This window comes from Accipiter gentilis, chromosome 18 (genome assembly GCF_929443795.1).
Source record: "Accipiter gentilis chromosome 18, bAccGen1.1, whole genome shotgun sequence".
In the NCBI taxonomy this organism is placed as follows: Eukaryota; Metazoa; Chordata; class Aves; order Accipitriformes; family Accipitridae; genus Astur; species Astur gentilis.
Genome location: NC_064897.1, coordinates 2,285,911 through 2,307,010, shown reverse-complemented (window position 1 = coordinate 2,307,010; position 21,100 = coordinate 2,285,911). Strand labels below are relative to the sequence as shown.

General features: G+C 40.8%; 1 protein-coding gene across 2 annotated transcripts in view; it reads left to right on the top strand.

Annotated features, from left to right (window-relative positions):
• The window catches only part of PHF21B (PHD finger protein 21B), a 66,114-nt gene that overhangs the window by 23,628 nt on the left and 21,386 nt on the right, over positions 1 to 21,100 (top strand). Inside the window, exons 2-4 of one of the 2 annotated variants that reach the window (XM_049822581.1) lie at positions 181 to 273; positions 13,620 to 13,970; positions 15,753 to 15,875. In XM_049822581.1, coding sequence (XP_049678538.1) covers positions 181 to 273; positions 13,620 to 13,970; positions 15,753 to 15,875 — 567 coding nt within the window. The remainder of the gene's footprint in view (positions 1 to 180; positions 274 to 13,619; positions 13,971 to 15,752; positions 15,876 to 21,100) is intronic. The other variant, XM_049822582.1, reaches the window with a different exon arrangement.

Genomic DNA, 21,100 nt, shown 5'->3' with positions numbered 1-21,100 from the left:
TTCTCTGACTCTTTAGGCAGGAGAGAGAGCTTCAAATGGGCTGGTGTATATATCATACCCTTCTGTCACCAGTTGGGAAGAGACAAAGAGCTGGAAGGGGAACTGCTGGGTTGGGCAGATTCCATCTGGGGAAGCTGTGCAAGTGTCTTAAGCTGTGTTCAACTGTTTTTCTTCCAACAGACTTTGGGAACTATCACTGCAGTGCCCATTAAGGTTCCTCAGGTCAGCTCCTTGCAGAGGTTGGCAGGACAAGGACCAGCAGTGCTACCTCAGGTACAAAATACAGTTCCAAAGTGGGGGGGTTGTGTCATTTTATATGTGTTCTACTCTGTTCCTGTCTGGTGCCCAGGCCTGGGTAGGTCAGCACACTCATTTTGCTGAATAAAGACTCACCTTCAGTGAGTGGAACAGCAGAGTTGTGATTTTCTCCACTTCATGAAAAAAAAAGATAAATCGGTTTTCTTCTGGGACCATACTGTTAGCACAATGAAAAGCTATAAAAAATCTTGTAGATTCATTGTGGAAGAACAAAGTACATACGGTGAAATGTAAATTTATGCTTTATGAGATGAATCACAAATCACAGAAGTGAAAATCTGAAATTCTGTAATTAAAAAAAGTGGTGGAAGTATTAACCTTTCTCTTCAAGATTTAGACTCACACATTCTTTTACTAACTTACTAGCCTTATCCCTGTCTATTCCAGCATAAAGTTTTGGCCCAACTAATCCAGGTGCCAGACTGAGGCAAGATTGGCTGGCTAGGAGTGAGAGGAGAGTTACACTCATAGATTTTAAAAATCTTTTCAAACCGTGTTTTCTTTTCTGAATATCCATCACTGTTTCCCTAACCATACACTTTATTCCCCATTTCAACCCCCTTTCTCGAAAGTTTTGGATGTCATTTTCAACAAGTGTTTTGCTGCAGTTCTATGGTTTGCTTTTTGGATTCATGGTTGTTAAGTATAAATTAAGTATAAATATATTTCTCCCTGTGTGGCCCTTAGAGGTCTATTTCTCCTATGTGAACACTTTCCTAGCATTGAAGTCAATGTTGGGTCTTCCTATTGTTCCTTTTTTTTCCCCTAATATTTTCTTAGTGGCAGAATCTAGTAGAAGATCTGTGAGCTAAATCTGCCTGGAGGAAGGAGTATTTCCAAGATAAAGTTCTTAAATTCTCTCTTTAAATTACATTTTGTGGAAGACAAAGTTGTGAACATAAAGAAAGGTTATAGTTTTCTTATCAAGTTCAAGACTTTGCTTTTCATTTGTTCTTACAGCATAATAACACATTGATTTCTGCCATTTCGGGGTGTCAAAGATGAGCAGATTGCTCCTGAAAATAGATGAAGTTCAAGAGCAGCTGAAAGACCTGTAACAGTGGCTTAAATTATCATTAAGGTTGTGTTTCAGCAATGATGATGGCATTGCAAATGCTGCACTTAGAGAAGCATCAATGTTCTATGCTTTTGTTAAGTAGAAAAATTTTCATTCAGTGTTAGATTCAATTTTGAAGAAGTGGAAAAAGTGAAGGAAGCTGATTTCCTCAACTTTTTGAAAAGAACACATACCCTTTCTGTCTTGCTGTTTAGCTCATGGCAACACTTTTGTTTGTATTCCGCTTTGTTTCATTCCTTTCCTGGCACGGCCTTCAATTTCAGACCTGTTTATCCAATCATACGTAATACTAATGAAACACCAACACTTCCTCAGCAGCCCTAAGCCCTAGTTGGCTAAATTTTCTATTTCATATAGAGAGCATGGGAAATAACCACGTAGCAATCTCATTTCTTTCAAAACTAAAAATTAATTAGGCAGCTGTATGTAAGACCGCATTATCAGAGGTACTTCTTAAGTTCTGAGTTTTTTCTGGCTTTTCACAGGCCAATGCCTCCTTCTTTAGCAACAGCCTGTCCCATTTACAGGCTGTGTCCTCCTTTGCAGTTCATCATCGTCTATATGTTCCTGTCCCACTCAAAGCTAACAGAGAAGTTTAAAATTCCCATATTGTTTCCTGGTGGGGAACTGCTTCCACCTTTCAAAGCTTTCTGCCTGGTGTCTAAAGAGAGATCAAGTTTTCATCTATGAGTGGAAAGTTTGGCTTCTAACTAAATAGTCTCCCAAATACATTTGATATAGCCATAAGTCAGAGTGATGTAAAGCTGTCATTCCTCAGATACAGCTGGATTCGGGTGATCTGGGAGGCCACTCTAAGTGAGCTGCAGCACTGTATCGCTGTGAAAGTTCTCCTTTGTAATAACTGTAGGTGAGTATGCAGTCATCTGTGGCAAATTTTGAGGGTTGGTAGGAATTAGTGGTCCAGAACTGGGAACTTCAGATGGAAATGCAAAAATGCCAGGAAGCAAGGCCATGTAATACCGCGAAGGTATTATGCTAAAGAACATCTCTTCCCTCTTCTCCCTCATCGCTCTGAGAAAACAAGCACCAAATTAGAAATTAGTTTGGAAATTAAGGGGTGTATAGTATCTTCCAGTAGGAGCCGGAAAATGTGCAGAATTAAATCCTATCACAGTCCATGTGATCCTATTATGCATCAGACTTGGTTACAGAGCAGGTTGGCTACTAACCTCCTTTTGTCCCCCCTGGGTGACAGGCATGGCTCCTGTGCCTTGCTCGGAGTTAGTGGCACAATCCGACCATTCTAGGACGGACTTTCTGAGAGGCAGCTTTGCCACCATTTCCCAAGCATACTAACAAGCAGGGTCCAACTGAGTTTGGCATCAGCTAAAAACTTTACTTTGGGTGCCTGTGTAGCAGCAAATTAAAAGGACAGCTTTTTCAAAACAAAACAATATTGATCACTCCTCTACCAAGAAGTCCACGGGATTTCGCACAAACAAGTCAAGCAGTACAAAGTCTGTACTCATGCACGTTAGCTGTAGCTGAATCTTGTTCTGCAAGTTATTGTACCTTCCCCGACCGCCATCTCTGTGACGTCTAGCTTTAACAGGGGATTGTGTAGAGCCCTAGTAGCAATGAAACCATAGCAGCAAAGGCTTCAATAAGCCCACCTGCATGCCTACCTATTTACTCAAGAAGCCAAGTCTAGGTGTAGTTTGTGCGAGTGCAGTGACAGGCACAGTGGCAATCGCCGAAGCTGGCTTAGTCTTGTCTGTATGTGCTGCTGCCTCTCTTCTTGTCTACGGAGGGGGGAAAAGCGTGGCTGGGTCCCTTTTGGGATCCCTGCCGTGTTAGGAGCCTACTTGTCACTGAGTTGCCCTGTGGAAGTCACTTCACTCGTAGCCAGACGGAAGGCACTTCTGTTTCAGGTGCACGTAGATAAGTGGGATTAATCCAGGTCAGTGTTTGCATTCTTGACCGCACACCAATTGCTACCTGACATTTCTCCTTTTGGCCGATCTCATAATTTCTTTGGGATTTCACACTCCCTTTAGATTCGGGTGTAGGCATGAGAGGCATAGACATTGCCAGGCTGGCTGGAAAGAAACAGAGGACTCCTCCATTTAAGGGTCCCCTATCACATCTAAAGGAGTTTTACATTTTTCATGCTTTCGTTCTCCTCATCTAGACAGCCTCTTTTGATTTACCTCTATGCAGTCAAGCAAGAAAATACCACACAAGTAAACTGAGGCACTTAACAATACTTATGTAAAACAATACATACAGCTTTCTTATTTTCCACATTTGTACAGATACTTGTCATTTGTTTTGTTCATATGAATGGGTTTATGATATGACCCCCTGGGAGCTCTTCCATATGGGGAATGAAGTTTCAAAATCTGCACATTCACAAATGGCAGCAAAATCCCATCACTTAGTGCAGAACTGCTATTAAATGGTGAGCAAACAAACATTAATTACATGTTCATTGCACAATACAAACAATATTTCTTTAGGCATTCATTATTTGCCAAAACAAGCCTCTTTGACAGACCTTTTTTCTTTCTTTTTTTTTTTTTTTTTTCTTACAGAATATGAAGTTATTTTTGCTTTCATCAGATAAACAACATTTCTGCTATGAGCTGTGATGTGTGGGAAGTTAATTCCAGATAGTCATTCTCTTCTTACTTTGGCCTTTGAGGTTTAGAGCTGAGTGAGATGTTCTGATACTGCAGACTCTCCACTGCACTCTGAGAAGCAAATCCTGGAGTTCCAGTACTCAGACACAAGGGTGATGTACTCTCTTACTCTTGAGCTGTTCCTCTGCTTTATGGCACCCATCAACTGTAAGGAGAGGGTGGCCTTACGTCAGCTTGGGGCTCCAAATTCCAGCTGCAGTGCAGACAGTCTGTCTATTTTGAACTGGTTTACATAAAAATTTAAGTCAGACTGTAGCCACCTGAAGGCACATGGGAAATCTTATTTTCTGTTCTTCAAATGGAAGATTTTAAATGCAACAGTAAAGATATTAAAATAAACCTCCCATTTTGTTGTCAGTAATTTGGGCCCAATCCAGTTCTCATTCAAATTAATGGAGGGGCTGTGATGATTTGAATAGCAGTTAAATCAGATTATAATGCTATTTCCCTGACCTATTTTTCCCGTCCTCGTTGAAGGCAGGGCTTGGGATGGCTTTGCTCATGACAATGCTGATTAGAGTAGAGCAGAGAGTCGCATAGCAGATGCCTACGGTGGAGCTATCGCGTAGGTTAGTGGTGAAAAGAAACAGGTATGCAGAACCATTTTAGGTGAAATATGCGTGTTTTTCAATCGGCTCTAGCCAGTTCTGCTGTCAAGTGCTGCTTATTTTTTATCTTCCTTAGTGATTTTAATATGCATAATTCAGTAGGGTCTGAATTCAGTCACTGGGCTGCAGGCGGCTTTGGGATAGGGGCTGTTCTGTTACCGTGTGTTTGTTCATCACTGGGTACCATGCGAGCCCAGCCAGAGACTGTGGTCTCTAGATGTTCCCAACACTTAAACGTACATTCTCATTTTTAAAATTTCGTGTCATAGTTTTCATGAGTGCAGTTCCACTGATAGCAGCTGCTTCTCTTCACATGTGTGCCAAAACCAACCACTACTCGTGGCTTCCCCAGTGATAGGGCTTCTGGGAGATATCTTGAAAGGAAAATGACTCCTATAGACAGAACCCAAGTTGCATAATGCCACTGTGTACTGTAGAAGAAATGTGTTAACGGATTGGTCTGTGGCAAAGCTTCTCTCTGTTTGCATCTTAAGTCTGAAAAAACCCCAACCTAATCATTACTTTTAAGTGTAATGTTTTAAGACTATCCATAGCCATTAGAAAGTGGAAAAATATTACTAAATGCAAGTCAGACTTTTGTGAAACTAGAAAAGAAGCTAGCAGGTGTACATGTTTGTATAAAAAGTTACACAGAATTGTGCAATGGAGAGACGAGAACACTTCATTGTTTGTTTGAGTAAGGAATAATTGAATTGGGTAAAGTCGATATTACAATATCAGAGGAGAAAGGGACTATAATCCCCTAAGGGATGTCATGCACCTTTCTGGTATATAACCCCCAGCGCTTCCAGGGGGATGTGTTGGAATGCTGGTGGAGGAGAAGAGAGATAATCTAATTCAAGGTAACTTAATCAGCGTGGTATATAACCAAGCTAAGGGTTTTGCAACAGTATTTAATATTCATTGACTGTATGTGTGCAGAAAACAGAAACAAAATTGCTTTTTCAAAAGAAAGGTTTGCAGAGGCCTGGCTAGCCCTTAATAAATATAGTTGTTAATCTGTTTTATTCTATATAAGCTTTTATACCATGCTTGTCACTGCATTTGAAGCACCTTCCAGTAATGTGTTAAGCACAAAGATTAACATCTGTTGTAAGCTATTTCTTCTCTCATCCTTTCCCTTTGGGAAGAAGCGCGTGCAGCTGAGAGTTCTGCTTAGGCTTCCTTTTTATCAGTTTGCTTATTTTTAATAGACATGCTACTATTAATTGCATGCCACTATATATTTCTGTCAGAGGAGAAAACATAGAAAATGTTTATTGTAGAAAGTGATGAGGTTCTCCACGACAGTCTGCACATAGGAGCCTGAAGTATCCATACAACCCCCAGGAAAGATTCAAGCCATTTTAACACCTGACATGGTACCTTTTGCTCAGGTGAAAACTCAAATGCTGCTTTGCAGAGTATCAGGAAGATGAGAAGAAAAGTTCCTTCTTGCCACTGACACCATTGGCATCCCTGCAAATGATGCGGCTTCAGGTCCGTGTGTGGCTTGGCTCTGGACTGTGCTGTGTCTCTGAGCCTCTGTGCCAGATGTAGAAGCTTGCGGCAGGCCTTTGGCCGAATGACAGATGGATAGGAAGGTTTTCTCTGTCTGCAGTACTTCAGCAGGGGCTTGGAGGAATTCACCGCACTGCTTTCTGTCCCCAAGATCTTAATTTTCATCTCCTGGTGTCTGAGCTTTTTGTGTGCTTCCATCTTGCTCAGGCTGTCAGCAGACAGAAACAATTTTTGCCATTATTTTTATTATTATTTTATCTTCCAAGTTTTTTGATTTTGGCTGATGAGTTAAGGCAGGTCAAATCATTATAATGTGCCATTATTGTTGCCTAGAAGCAGGAAAATCTCTTAAAGTGATGGACAGTCCAAAGCAGTGACATCCGTGGTCGTTAAAGTGACACCAGAGTTTGACTCCAGCGAATGCCCAGCTGCGGGGATTAGTCCAGAGCTCGCCTATGGAAGTGTACGGATAGGAGGAAAGCAGACAGATGTTCACTCGGTTGTGCCTAAAGGCTTCATGGGCACTTTATATTTAAATTGAAGTAAGTTAATCATAGATGAGTATCTGCGAGAGAAGCAAGCTGACTTGTTACGCTGAAAAGAGTAGAAATGGAAGTAAGTTATTGACTGGTGTGTATAATCACAGTCTAGCTTTTATATTTCTATTGTAATCCTAAACAATAAGGATTAAATTCTTTCCTCACAGGCACATAGATAACTGCATGTTCAAGGACAGAATCATTGTGCAGAAGGAAAAAAAGCAGAAATCCGTGTCAACTTCAACCCCTCCTTGTAGGTTTTTTCTGAATAATACTGATTTTAAGTTGCTGGTTTAATAGTAGTTTTCCCCTTCGCAAATGTAACAGAGCCGCTTAATGAATCATCAAGTCAATAGCAGCAATGCCAAACCAGAAAATACAGGCAGTATAGCTGAGGAGAAAATGTATATTTCATTAGCAAAAGTCAGTCAAGTCCCTGTGAAAATACAGTTTTGTGTTCAAAACACTGATAACATTTTTAATAGAGAACTCCCACCTGACTGCCTTATGCCAACATCCACAAAAAGCAGAGCTGGCAGATTCCCACACAAACATCCCTCTCAGCAAAACTTCCATTTCTGTTGTATCAAGCAAAGCTGAAGGAGGAGAAAAACTAAATGAAATAGCTTAAAAATTGCACAGGGGTTGTATTATCTGTGTGTCACCTTTACACTGATGTTGGCTATCCATGACTAACAAATTGAAATACCAAAGCACAGTAGGTATACAGTCCAGTGGAAAATGTCCGATATAGCGCACATAATTTGAATATGTGTGAACATACCACAGAGTGATTCTTGGGTTGCATGGCATGTAAAATGAGAGACTGGGGTTTGGTTCGAGGTGCCAGTTGCAGTTCTGGCCTTACTGAAATCCATTCAAATTTGCTGTTGGTTTGAGTCAGATTAAGATTTCTTCCCTGGTCCTCGCTGTCCAGAGCAGCAGGATTGGAAACGTGGGCTGGAGAAGTTGCTTGGGTTTTGCCCTGCATTTCATATCATTCTTCTGTGGCTTCCCAGATGTCCTGGTTTCAGCTGGGATAGAGTTAACTGTCTTCCTAGTAGCTGGTACAGTGCTGTGTTTTGAGTTCAGCATGAGAAGAATGTTGACAACACGGATGGTTTCGGTTGTTGCTCAGTAATGTTTAGACTATAGTCAAGGATTTTCCAGCTTCTCGTGCCCAGCCAGCGAGAAAGCTGGAGGGGCACAAGAAGTTGGCACAGGACAGAGCCAGGGCAGCTGACCCAAACTGGCCAACGGTGTATTCCATACCATGGGACGGCACATCTAGTATAGGAACTGGGGGCAGTGGGGGCAGGGAATCGCCACTCAGGGACTAACTGGGTGTCGATCAGCGGGTGGTGAGCAATTGCCCTGCGCATCATTTGTACATTCCAATCCTTTTATTACTACTGTTGCCATTTTATTAGTGTTATCATTATCATTATTAGTTTCTTCTTTTCTGTTCTATTAAACTGTTCTTATCTCAACCCACGAGTTTTACTTCTTTTCCTGATTTTCTCCCCCATCCCACTGGATGGGGGGGAATGAGTGAGCGGCTGCGTGGTGCTCAGTTGCTGGCTGGGGTTAAACCATGACACCAGGCTAATATTCCAGGCAGATGCTAAGGAGAGGCTTATGTTGTATGTGAACACAGAATTCACTGAAATGGGTCATCTTGCCTGGGGTTTCCTCATGATACACGCTGAAGAGTAACTTCCTTTTTGTGTAGCCCCATCAAGGGGAAGGAAGAAAAGTGTATGTGGATCCATAGTCAGGTGTGGTTTTAAATCTTCCCCCTGTGGCAAGAAAATAAACTGTGTTTATTTTGCCTGTGGCCTCAGACCAGGCTGAAGATAATAGGAGCTTATCAGGAAAGGAACCAAAAATCAACCAAGCTGGAAACACTTGTATTCAGGTCAGTTGGGCAACCTGGATTTTCGGGTGTGTCATTGCTGTAAAGTTGCGCAGCACCTTTTCTTTTGCATAATTTTTATTGATTAAAAAAGAAGGAGGGAGTTGGTCTGCAGCTGGCATAAATAGACACAGCTTTACTGAAGTCAGTGTGCATCTGTTCATTCTGGTGAAGGATATAATTACCCCATATTGCACTCATTTTATCAGCCATTGCTAATGTTTTCTATGTGATCCTCTAAAGCTTTTCAAGAATGAAAGCTCTGTCTGCTGCTCCCAGCACTTTGCCTCTGTGACATATGAATTGTGCCAAATCCATTTTGAGTTTTTGTTTTTAAGCTCCGAGTACAAGGGTGAAGTGAAAATAAAGTGTGAATAATGGTCTTTCTCTCAAAGGCAATGTGATATTGCGTTGAGCTGAAAAATTTAGTCTCATACAGATCGGCCCTGCCAGTATGAAGGGCTGATTGATGCTGAGCACGATCCAGCTGATATCTGATATTGGGGAGGGGGAGGGCTCTTCAGTGTTGCTGACAAAGCTGTAACAAGATCCAGGGACTGAAAGCTGAAGTTAGGCAAATTCAACGTCGCAATAAAATGCCAGTCATGCACGTAATAAAATATTATAACAGTTTATTGGGGCTCGTGATGAATTAATCATTAAGAAGCCTTTAGTATTTTCTTTTAAAATCAGCCTTCAGTTTCTGGGAGAAATTCTATGGCCAGTCTATGAGCTAGAGGATCATGGTGATCCCTTTTGGTTTTATAATTGAAGTGCACTTGTTAACTTCCCTTCTTTGCTAGGCCATAAGGAGAACACATTTACCAGAATTGCCCTTAACAATTCTCATAGCACCTGCAGATCTGCACAGAGATAACTGTTCTAATTAAATCCTGTCCTTTAGGACTACATGGAATTGCCCACAGAGATGGGAGGAATTGTGTGCTTTCCTTCCCTTCTCCTCCTTTTCCCCCATACTTGTTTGGGTTGGATCTTGAGGGCTTATTTTGTAAAAGTTTTTCTTTTTTACCTTCTTTTGCTTTACTACAGTGTGGGAGCGGCTCAGCTGATGGGATGTAGCTGAGGAAATAGATTGCCCGTGATCACAGTTGCCTTTGTCAGTGGTGACACACATGAGGCTCTCCCACCTCCACCACTCAGCAGTTTGCTCACCTCTGCGGTATTCAACAATTTGTGCTCTTGAGAGCTGGAATGATGTTTCAGTGTAATGGAAGCCTTTGGACATCTGAATATTGCCGCCTAAAATCAAATGTTTCTTTTATTGTGGGTATTGAGGAAACTCAAGAACAACATGGGTTTGTAAAATCATTATATTCAAGAAGCAGCTCTCTCTTCTCCTGCATTTAGAGCCCTGGTAGTATCACATTCTGTTTTGACAGCTGTCAGAAGTTAAATGAAAGATATTCAGAGAGAGGAGGGTTGAGCTACAGGAGAATTGTTATTTGCAGCGCTCGCCAACAGTTGCAGTTTTCGCTTGGTAACATACATGCTGTCTGTTATTCTTTCTCTTTTCTCTCCCTTGCTGAACTTTTGCGCCTTTTATTTCTGTGGCTCTTGTAATGGGGACCACTGCCATCCAAGCTGTGCTACTTTCAGTGGAAAACATCTTTTTGATACCTTTCATGTGAAACGCAGTCTGTGCCCTGCCCTAGTTTTTCTCCAGCTCTTCTTCAGTGACTGTCAACTTCCGAACTTCTGCTAGTGCCACTGTCCTCCTTTCATCTCCCAAATTTAAGCTACAGTTTTGCCGTGAGGGGGCACGGCTGTTTCCTTCATTTTGTTCTTCCCAGTTGACACCATTTATTCTCACAGATTACTGTAGCAGTTTGGGTTTTAATGTGAAACTCTGCTAAAGGTCTTTCACTTAGCTGTTTATTAAGTGCTTACACTTAGTGTTTATATTCATGGGGGGAAGGTTCGTAGGTGTTAGAGCACCAGGGGCTTCTATGCTTGCTTTCTGTTTTGGATTCATGCCTGCAGGCGGTAGAAATAAACATTATTTTAACTTTAACTTATTTTAGCTTTAACTCAGGAGCACCTGAAACTTCTTCTGTAGTGAGCCCTCTTTATTATTCTATAACTGCAAATAAATATGCTCTCACAACGTTAGCTGAACTTGCCAGGGAATTTGCAGAGGCGGAGGCTCTGAAGACCGCTATACCTCCTTTGTATCACACGGTGGCAGAAAACGCCCGGCATATGTTCCTGTGCTGTACCAGTTTGGCAAGTCGTATCAGGTATTTCAGCATGGACCGCTTTATAGAGAATACGTTTCTTTGGAAAATTAAGTTTGTTTAATTGTCTGTGCAGGAAGACCTGATTTCATAGCAAAGTCGTATGCGTTCATCCACAACTTGCAGAATGTGTGTTAAGGGCGTGTATAGGATTCATTGAGGTATTACATCTGACAGTCAATATATATGTGTAATAGTGTAGAAAAGATAATTATATAGCTGGAATATATATAGGCATTTGGCTTTAATTAGGCTTTTGATTAAATATAAAAGTGCAATTAAGAGTGACAGATACAGTAGATCCTGGTAGACTACATGACAGTTTTTGGCTAGAAAAACTCCTGAGCTTATTTTTTGTCAGACTTGATTTTTTCTAAAGATCTCAGTGACTGTTCTATTACATCTTTGATCTGAACTACTCCTTATTCGCTCTCTCTTTCTTTCTCTCTATATTTGTGCTTATCTGTGTGTTTGCAGTATTTCTGTTGGTAACAGATGTTATACTAATTTACAAGAGAATGATTTTGTTTTAAGGAGAGGTGGTAAAATTTATATGTTAGCTGAGCAGCTAAGAATTACATTTGGATTTTTTAGCCATGGTAATACATTTTAACTGTATTTTGCCAAGTTTCTCAGACTTCCTTTCCTGAAGATGATACTATTTCTGTGAACGTGTCTCTGAGCACATGAGCATGAGCAATTTGTTAAAGGCTTACATATGAGAGACTTATATAAGAGATAACATAGGAGGGAAAGGATATTATTATGAAAATATAAAAGTTGATATTACAAGATCTGCTTGTATAACTGACTCTGATACAGACATGAACAAGTTGCTTTAAGTATCATGTCTCCTATTGCACTGAGCTGTTTATCTTAGAAGCCTTAGTTTTGCAGAATGCCTGGGCCAAGATGGGTTTAAGTCAATCTGTTGTGCACTACTTTTGAACATAAGACCATTAACTAATTATGGATATGAAGCTAATTATAGACTCCTCTCTTAAACAACTTGGCCAGCGTATTTGTCTGGTATCTTAACTAAACAAATCAAATAATCATTACCTAAAGTGATGGGATAGAGGAAAAAGAGCGAAACCCCTTTCAGTCACTGTCAGTGTATCTTGAATATGTTTAGTCATACTTTAGCACAGTTTTGCATCATTTCACAGTGGATCTACGAGGCCTTCCAGTGTTACCCCGAAGTTGTGAGCCGAACACAGCGGCTCCCTGGCTTTGTCATGAGCCTGCTGCAGGACCTCAGGCAAACCCTCCTCCTTCCTCTTCTTCGGCTCTGTTTCCTCTTTCACTTTCCATCTACCGTGGTTACTGACAATTTAGACACTCTCAAGCAGGACTCTGCCTCCGATACGTGTTTGCGCTGGTCGTAGGTGTTAGGATCCTCTTGGCAATCGAGGGCCGAGTTATCGAAACGCAAAGAGCTTGCAGTGCCTGTGTTGCTGCGCTTCAGACTTGCTGCGGGGACAAATGGGTACGGCTCCTCCTTGACGCGATAGAGGATGATGGCCAGCCTTGGGAGATGATTTTCTGCACATCAGTAAATCCCTGCGTTTTCATTAAATTGCTTGCTTAGGCTCAAGATTGAAGTCAGCATCATTGGAAGGGCTCCTGTAGACTCCAGTGCAGTGACACAGGCAGCTGTTTCCCATGTCTGTCTGTTACAACTTGTCATTTTGTTTCACAGTATGGAAGGTGCGAGAAGTGACAGGACTAAATAAGCACAGAGGGAACCAACTGTTTTATCTGGCCGTGTTAACGAATAAGCTGGGAGTGAAGTTAACTTCATGTGAAGCAGTTTAAATTATTTATTTTCAGTCCTGGAACTGTACTTAACATGTTGTTAAGGCAGAGCCATGTTGACAGGGTGACGTTAATTACCCCACTGGAAACACATCACATTAGCTGAAAACAATTGTTCGCAGCTATCATTCATGGCTCTGGGTAAAGCCGCAGCCTTTGCAAATCTTGGCAAACGGTTTCCCCTCCATCCATGGATGTTCCTTCTGCATCCACCCGCAGCTGCAAACTAGCTCTTTACTCGTAGCAACAAAATATGAAGTTCGATGGTTGTGGGTTTCTTTTCTTCCCCTCGCTTTTTTTTCCCCTTTCTTTTCTTTTTTTTTTTTTTTTTGTGAGCTGAGTGATTATGTGAGTGATATCCTCTCCATTAGACAAAGCACATCTTAAAAAATGTGTGGATCTTCCTTCACTGATCCACCAGTATAAATGTATATGCTTACTCTTCCTGTAAATGCTTTCCCACAACTCCTTTAATGATTCAGTTCCCACTCCTTAATTCATAGCAAGAGTGTTGCGTCCTTCAGAACAGGAAATTATTGCATCTGGGGTTTCCATTCTTTGCAGAGGCTTTGGCTTAAACATCCCTACTGAGAACTGGATGTGACTGGAGTAGCATTTGTATGGATGTGTGCCAATAAAAGTGAGGAATTGACTTTTTCCCCCCTTCTTGTTCAGCATTGCAATGAGTTAAAGGACTCCAAAATGACCCAACCGAGGAGCGCTGGGAATATATCTACAAGTAAATGAATGGCTGGCTACTTTGAGTTGCTACATCATGTTTTTCTAGATGCTCCTGTTCCATGGTTAATGCAATTAGGGGTTCTGCTGGGACAGTGCATGTGTGCAGTGTTTGTTCATTATGGTGTGAGGCTGTGCCTAACAACGTCTAACTCTCTGTTTGTAGGTTAGGCCAAAGACCCTGATTCCAGACAGCCTCCCTATCTCCCCGTGCAGAGACCAACCTTCCAAGCAGCCTCCTACCTTCCAGAAGGCAACCGTAGTCAGCATCAAAAACCCCAGCCCTGCCCTCCCGACTGCCAACAACACCGTCAGCCATGTACAGACGCCTAACAGCCAGTCACAAAGTGTCACCGAGTCTACAGCTATTTCATCACCTCTGAGCAGTGCAGGTGTGGCGTACGCCATCATTTCCACCTCCCCCAACAATGCAACTCCTATCAGCACCAGCGCGACTGTCTCTGTGGTCAACGATAGCATTAAAGTGCAACCACTCCTCATTAGTGCCGACAGCAAGGTAAGTTCTGCTTTTCACGGCATTTTTTTTTTTGGTTATCAAACACAGGAATTACATTGCAGATGTAAGCAGAATATTCCGCTGGGAGTGCACAGCCCTGTGCAGAGTGGTGTCAGTGGTTCCTTTTGAAGAAAATAATCGGAAAGCAAGGAAAATTCTTAAGGGGACTCATGGACGCTAGTAGACATCTTATCTGTGTACAAGCATAATTTTTAGTGGGAACAAAATGCATCATTATGTAGCCTGACGTTAATGGCACCATATGATCTTCCATTTCCTTAAACCAGTCCTCACTAATAATATCCCTGAATTCTGTGCAGGCTCAAATTTCCTATGGACTCCCTCTTCAATTACACAGTGATACAGTGATATCGACTGACCCCAGGGGACTATATCAAATAATCAGGCATTCCCTTCTACACTTTCAGGGGAAGACCATATGAAATGAGAGCTCAGGGTTTCAAAAATGATCAGCAGATGAATCAGTAGGAAAAAATCAAGTTATGAATTACTTGTTTCCTCTTTGTACTGCTTTTCAGCTTTGAAATGCAAGTGCTTCACCACTCTTATACCAGAAACAGGTTCAATAAAGGCTGCCAATGTACCCAGCAGACATTCACTGTAATTTGCTACTGGGATCCTACTACTTTGGGTCTTGTTGGCAGCACAGGTTCTCAAGCAGTTCTAAAAAAGAATACAGGATGTAGGATGGCTTTTGAGGTAAATAAAAGCAGGCATCTCTTCCTTACATCTCTAACATAATTTATTTTTCTCTTACTTAAACTGGCTGCTCATTAAGAAAACCATCCCTTTTTATGCTCTTGAATCTTCTAGAATGACTGAGTTGAGAAAAAGTATATAATAATTAAATAACATTAATTGGAAGTTAGCAATGAAATAGATGGAGAAGGCCCAGTATTCGAATCCAATAACCTTCATCAAGAAGGTGAGCTTGGGAAGGTCTTCCATACTCCTTCATGAAGCTTTGATCATGGGTATAAAATCACACGTGTAGTTCTGTGGTCAGAAATAGTCCTTCATTCCTTTTAATTTAATAGCTTCTGAGATAATGTTATCTGCACTGTGTAAATCTTCATGGGGTTATTCAAATACGAGCAGCTGGATACACTGACATGCATGCATGTATAAGAGATCCATGTAGTTATTCCTATGGGTACTAAACCAGAATTAATTTTAAGTTAAAACACATACAGTTTGCTTTGTTTATGTAAAATTGGACATCCACTGCTCATAACACATAAATGCTGAGGACTGAACTCTGATCTCAGTTACATGAGTAGTACTGAAGAGTAACCTTCCTTCCCATCCACATGTACTTGCTCTGAAATAACACTGATATGACTAAGGCCAGAGTGTGGTTTTGAACGTGTAGTAATCCCATCTCTTCTACCTGTATGCAAAATAAAATCAAAGGAAAGACCTTAAAATCACTGACAACAGGAGTGCTAAAGCTAGGCTGCTGAGTCAGCTTCAGAAGTCACCTAAATAGAAAGTGTCCTAATTTTCAGAGGCACTGATCAAGTGGCTCCCTTAGGCTGCAGTAGGTTTATAATGCACCAATAAAAATTAATTTTTAGAAAGTTAAATATGGATTTAGAAGCCTAACCTAGGTCTCCAGCTTTATATTTTTTGGCTTGTGACTTGCATTTGTTGTCTGTAGGGGTATCAAGTAACACTTCAAAGTAGAATCAAAGGTTTCAGGCAGAAAAATCCAGTTTCATGTAGTGAATTCTCTTCTTTTATTTGTACATTGTCTTTTAGGTTATCATTATTCAGCCTCAAGTCCAAACCCAGACAGAAAGTAAAGTGGAGACAAAGAAACCTCCTGAAGAGTCAGCTCAGGGACCCTCTGCTACCAAAAAGAAAAAGGAGGAAAATCCAGAGGTGATCTTTTTTTCTCTCTTTTTTTTTTTTTTTTTTTTAATAAGTGATCTACAGTGTGGTTAAATTATGGAGGCCAATTCTAAACATTTTTCTGTGTGCATACGAAATTACTGCATTTGTGCTCATGATTCTGCCAGCTGTTCATCTCTCTGCCCAATCACTGCAACTGGGGGGATGTCCCCACCAGTGAGGTGCTCTGACAAATTTGGTTTGCATCATGCAAACCTTCCAGTGCCACAAAATGTTAAGAATAGGAGGTCTCATAATAATCAAGGCACCGTGCATGGGTATAGCTGTATTTCTTGTGAAAGGTGTATACAAGCTTAAGATATTTTCTTTTATGATATCAAATATATAACTTTGGGTTTACAGGCAGAATATGAGGTTAAATTAACATTTCTTTTGTAAGCTGAGCTTTTACATCTTCTTTGTAATGAATCTTGCAAATTTTAGATTGTATTTAACAATACCACTTCTTGCATTTGCTGGGTACATGTCTCCCCACATGTACACAGATTCCTTCTAGTCTGAAAAACCTTAAAATCCTTCAAATTGAGTAAGAGCATAGAAAGCAGGTTATAAGATTAAATCTCTTTCATGAACAATATTTGTGATGCAAACTAAAAATATAAGTCAGAAGTCCTTCTAGAAATGGGGTCTCTCTTTAATAGGCTTTTTGGGTTTTGACTAGATGTATTCACATTAGATTGTCTACTTTTGAGAAAATTTGAGAATTTATACAAACTGAATCTACTTCTATTGTGGAAATGCTGAGTTCATGTAAAATCTTAACCTTACTACTCTAATAAATGTGTAGCATGAAAGCATCCTTGGAGCTGTAGCTTTAAGAGGATTATTACAATATAAATTTATGATGTTACTTGAGGCATGTGGACAGTCATTTGTTTTACCGTTTTAAGAGGTTCGTATAGTTAAAACAGTGTTAAGGATAAATAAGTGGCTTTTAGCCTAGAATATCAGAGCTTTATGCAGAAGCTCTGCAGAACTACACTTAGGAAACCCCCAAAGTTTAAAATCTGACCCTCATATGAACCTTCATTGCCACTGAATGATGGGACTGTAGGGTCCTGTTTTGTTTAGGGAGGTATTTCTGAAAGATTATTTGTTGTGTGGCACCTTATGGGCGGAAAGGCTAGTAGATCCTGCTTAAAAAGAGAATGCTAGAAAAAACATCAATTTTTCTTTGCCTGTAACTCATCCCCATGGAAAGAATTTTGAGTGTCATGGTTTAACCCCATCTGGCAACTAAGCACCACGCAGCCACTCGCTCACCACCCCACTGCAGTGGGATGGGGAGAGAATTGGGGAAAAAAAAATTAAAACTCGTGGGTTGAGATAAAGACAGTTTAATAGGACAGAAAAGGAAGGCATAATAATAATAATAATAATAATAATAATGATGTGATGCACAATACAACTGCTCACCACCCGCTGATGGATGCCCAGCCCAGCCCCAAGCTGATGTGTGCTGCGGTGCCCCCAGGCCAGCTCCCCCCAGTTTATATACTGGCCATGACGTGACATGGTCTGGAATATCCCTTTGTCCATTTGGGTCAGGTGTCCTGGCTGTGTCCTCTCCCAGTTTCTTGTGTCCCCTGCAGCTTCCCCTGGCAGGGTAGTATGAAAAGCTGAAAAGTCCTTGGTTTAGTATAAAAACTGCTTAGCAACAACTGAAAACATCAGTGTGTTATCAGCGTTCTTCTCATCCTAAATCCAAAACACAGCACTGTACCAGCTACTAGGAAGAAAATTAATTTTATTCCAGCAGAAACAAGGACTGAGCAAAAATCTTCCAGAGACATGCAGGAAGAGACCATGGGACTGGGCACGCTTTTTGGTACAGCTTTCTTAATTTTAATGGGCCTTTCATTAAATTGCTAACTAGAATATCCTGACTACCTGTTCTGTAACCAATAACATTGTTCCTACCGTGTATACTGGAGGTCTCAGCAGGCACAATTTTCTGGGTAGGATGCTGAAGCTATGCCCTTAAGTAGGGTGATTCTTTTCTTTTCATAGATTTGTTTCATGGTCATAAATATGTAGGTCTAGAGTTAATTTCTTTTGTTCTTTGAAAGTAAACTTTAGTTGATTATCATGTATTTATGCAATTAGTGTAATTAGAACTAACAGCATAATTAGTGTAAATACATGTAATGACATAAATAGAACATGTAATTACAAAATGAAATGGTTTTGTAAAAATCTTTGTTTTGCTTCCTGAAAAGACAAACTGCGCATTTCTAAAAGCACTCATGGCTTTTAAACAGATGATTAAATTTAAGGCAAAGAATAAGAAAGATACCATGATATTTTTAAAAAGCAAATAAACACGCTAGGCACTTCTCTCCACACCTTTATTTATCTTCAAAGCACAAAACGGAGGCAGGAACTCCAACATGGCTCTACACAAATGTTAGTCATGACAGACTGGGATTTAACAAATTAAATTGCAAATTTAAAACAAATAAACCAGAAATCACCAGACTTACCAGTAGCCAGGAATCCCATATGCAGTTACTGAGCGTACCTGAATGAACAGAAAAAGACTAAGGATAATTACTGTCTTTTTTTCTTGGCTCGGTCATTCTGCTGGAAAGCCGTGAAGCCGATCCTGGACACAGCCCCCTGCAATACGTATGCCTTTTGCATAAGCCGAAGATTTCTCCTTTTCCCAAGTACGTCATCATTAGACTCGAGCAAACCTCCTCGCGTCCGCTGTCTTGCAGCCAGGATGCCGGGATGCCTGGCTGTTCCCAGAAGCGGGATGGAGGGTCTCCGCCACCCAGGGTGTCCCAGCTCTGGTGGTCAGAGCCTTCTCCTGGGCTATAAACCCTGAGGGTTCAGTCGCCCTGGGGCTGAGGGGGGTCGGGAGGAACGAGCCACCCGCTGCCTGCCATCGGCAGGGCTCTGCTGGGGATGGAGGGCAATAAGTGATGGGCCATCTAGTGATGGGCCTTCTCCCACCAGAATGACTTCTGCGAAGAAATGACGGAATTATGCGAGGGAGCTGCTCCTCTGGGAAGCAAGTGCCTGGAGGTTTGGGGTTTTTTTGTTTGTTTGTTTTGTTGTTTTCTTAAAATGACCAAGTTCAGCACAGACAGAAACAGAATTCTGCCCCCAAATCTTTAGTTTTTAAAAAATTTATATTAGTAAAGTTTTATAGTTCTGGCAACGTTTTCCAGGACGTTCTAGCAGGTTTTTATTTAAAAGAAAAATTACTGCCATAAGTGCTGGTTATTTAGCTAACAGTGGTTTTAATCCCACCTAAGAAGGACAAGACAGACAAATTGCAATTGTGAATTAAATGCTAGTGTTAGGCCTGGATTGAAAATCTGGAGAAGCTGAAGTCTCCCTTTCTCCTGCACAGAGGAGAAACAACAGACTCTGTGATAATTGAAAGAAAAGCGTTGCAGTGGAAGTAGTATTTTGAGTTGAATCCAACGAGCTACATGACTGTGATATAGCAAAACCCATAAAACCAAATATGCCGTTAGTATAATATGCTTGTTAAAAAGAACACAGCTTCTACTGGGACTTTTTTAAAAGGAACCATCTTTCAAATATGTATAAAAGCTAACCCTTCCTGTGTTTAATAGTGAGATAATTATCAAGTCCATTTATGAAGGCTCTTCCTATGTTAAGCAAGTATGCTGTCATTACATTTAATTAGATATGTATTCAAATAATTTTAGCATGAAGAGAGGAAGTGGTTTAGCAAGCATTCCAGTACTCGATTTTAGTTTAGATGTCAGAAAATGTGTGCTCCCCCTTCAGTTTAATCTTCAGGTAATGCAGGCATTCTGCGCTCCACTGGGAAAATACAATTGCACGTTAACTGTTCCGACTTTCTGATTCTATACCTAAATGTTGTTATTACTTCTGTTCAGAGCGCTGAGATGTATCCTGCCACAAAGTTACTTTTTGGTGGGGGTGAGGTGAAGCTTGTAATTCTACTCAGTTGACTAATTTTCTTCTCAGATCTGCACAGTGGATCTCAGATCAAATATTCATCCTTCCCTTCAGGTGTGGAGCTCCCACTGTGTCTAGCTGGTGTTTTAGACTTATAAGGAGTGAACATTATTGAAATCAAGGTCTGACATGCAAATGAACACATGTGCTTGTCATTACCACAGTTACAGAAGGCAGAAATATCGCATGAATATATCTAAATTGCCAGTGATGAGATTCTACATCACCATTTTTTAATCTACAGGGAGAGTGACATACTAGGAGATTGTGGAAAGAAAACATGCCTGTCTTATGAGGTTGTTAGTTCACCTGTTTGACAAAGATATTTTCACAGATACAAGAGGGGTATAGATGTCCAATCCTGGCCCTCAGATTTGGAGAACCCACCCCATAGCTAGATCTTTTCATCTACAAAATGAGGATGTGCTTGCTTTCACAATTTCACTGCATGAAATTCAGAATTGCAAAGGAAATGGTAGTTCTGGTGACTTACTAGTTGATTTTATCCTGAACTGAAATGAAAAGTTGAATCATCAAGCTTTTCACAAAACAAGAAGGTCAAACAAATTTTGACTTGGAAGTGTTGAAACATGTTCTTCTGACACTTCTTTGATTGAAACAGAATGTTTTGACCTTCTACTGCTTAAACAATGTATTTTAGTTTGACCTGAATCTACGCATTTTATTTTAGGTGAGTATGGTAATTGCATCTTCCTATAGTCTTTGGATGCTTTATCGGAGTTGGACTGTGGGCTTTGCTTGCTTAGATTTCCTAATAGCTCGGGTTTCGTAGTCAGATTGTCTCTCCTGTGGAATTGCACCTTGTGAAAACGCCACTTGAGTAACATGATCCAACAAGATTGTCCAGCACAGCAGAAAGAGGAGGAGATCCTGGAGGACCCACGGTGCCACAGATGTGACTCAAAACCAAGGAGTTCAGTTCAGTGTGGGCTTGGAACAACACAGCAGAATTTCAGTTTTCCATCAAAAAGATGGAATAAAAGCGTCAGCAAAACTTTTCCCACAAGGGAAAATTTCCCAATGAAAAATCACTGACAAAAAATTTAGAATCTGCTCTAGTACTTGTTCTATTGGTGAATCAGCATGTTTTGGAGATTTGTTAGTATGAAGATGCATTTTGTGCACATATGGTGTGTAAGAGTTCTGAGTAATATTTTAGATCAGATTCCTTGCTACAAAATGAGCTCCCCAGTGTCAGTGGGAGATGTTTG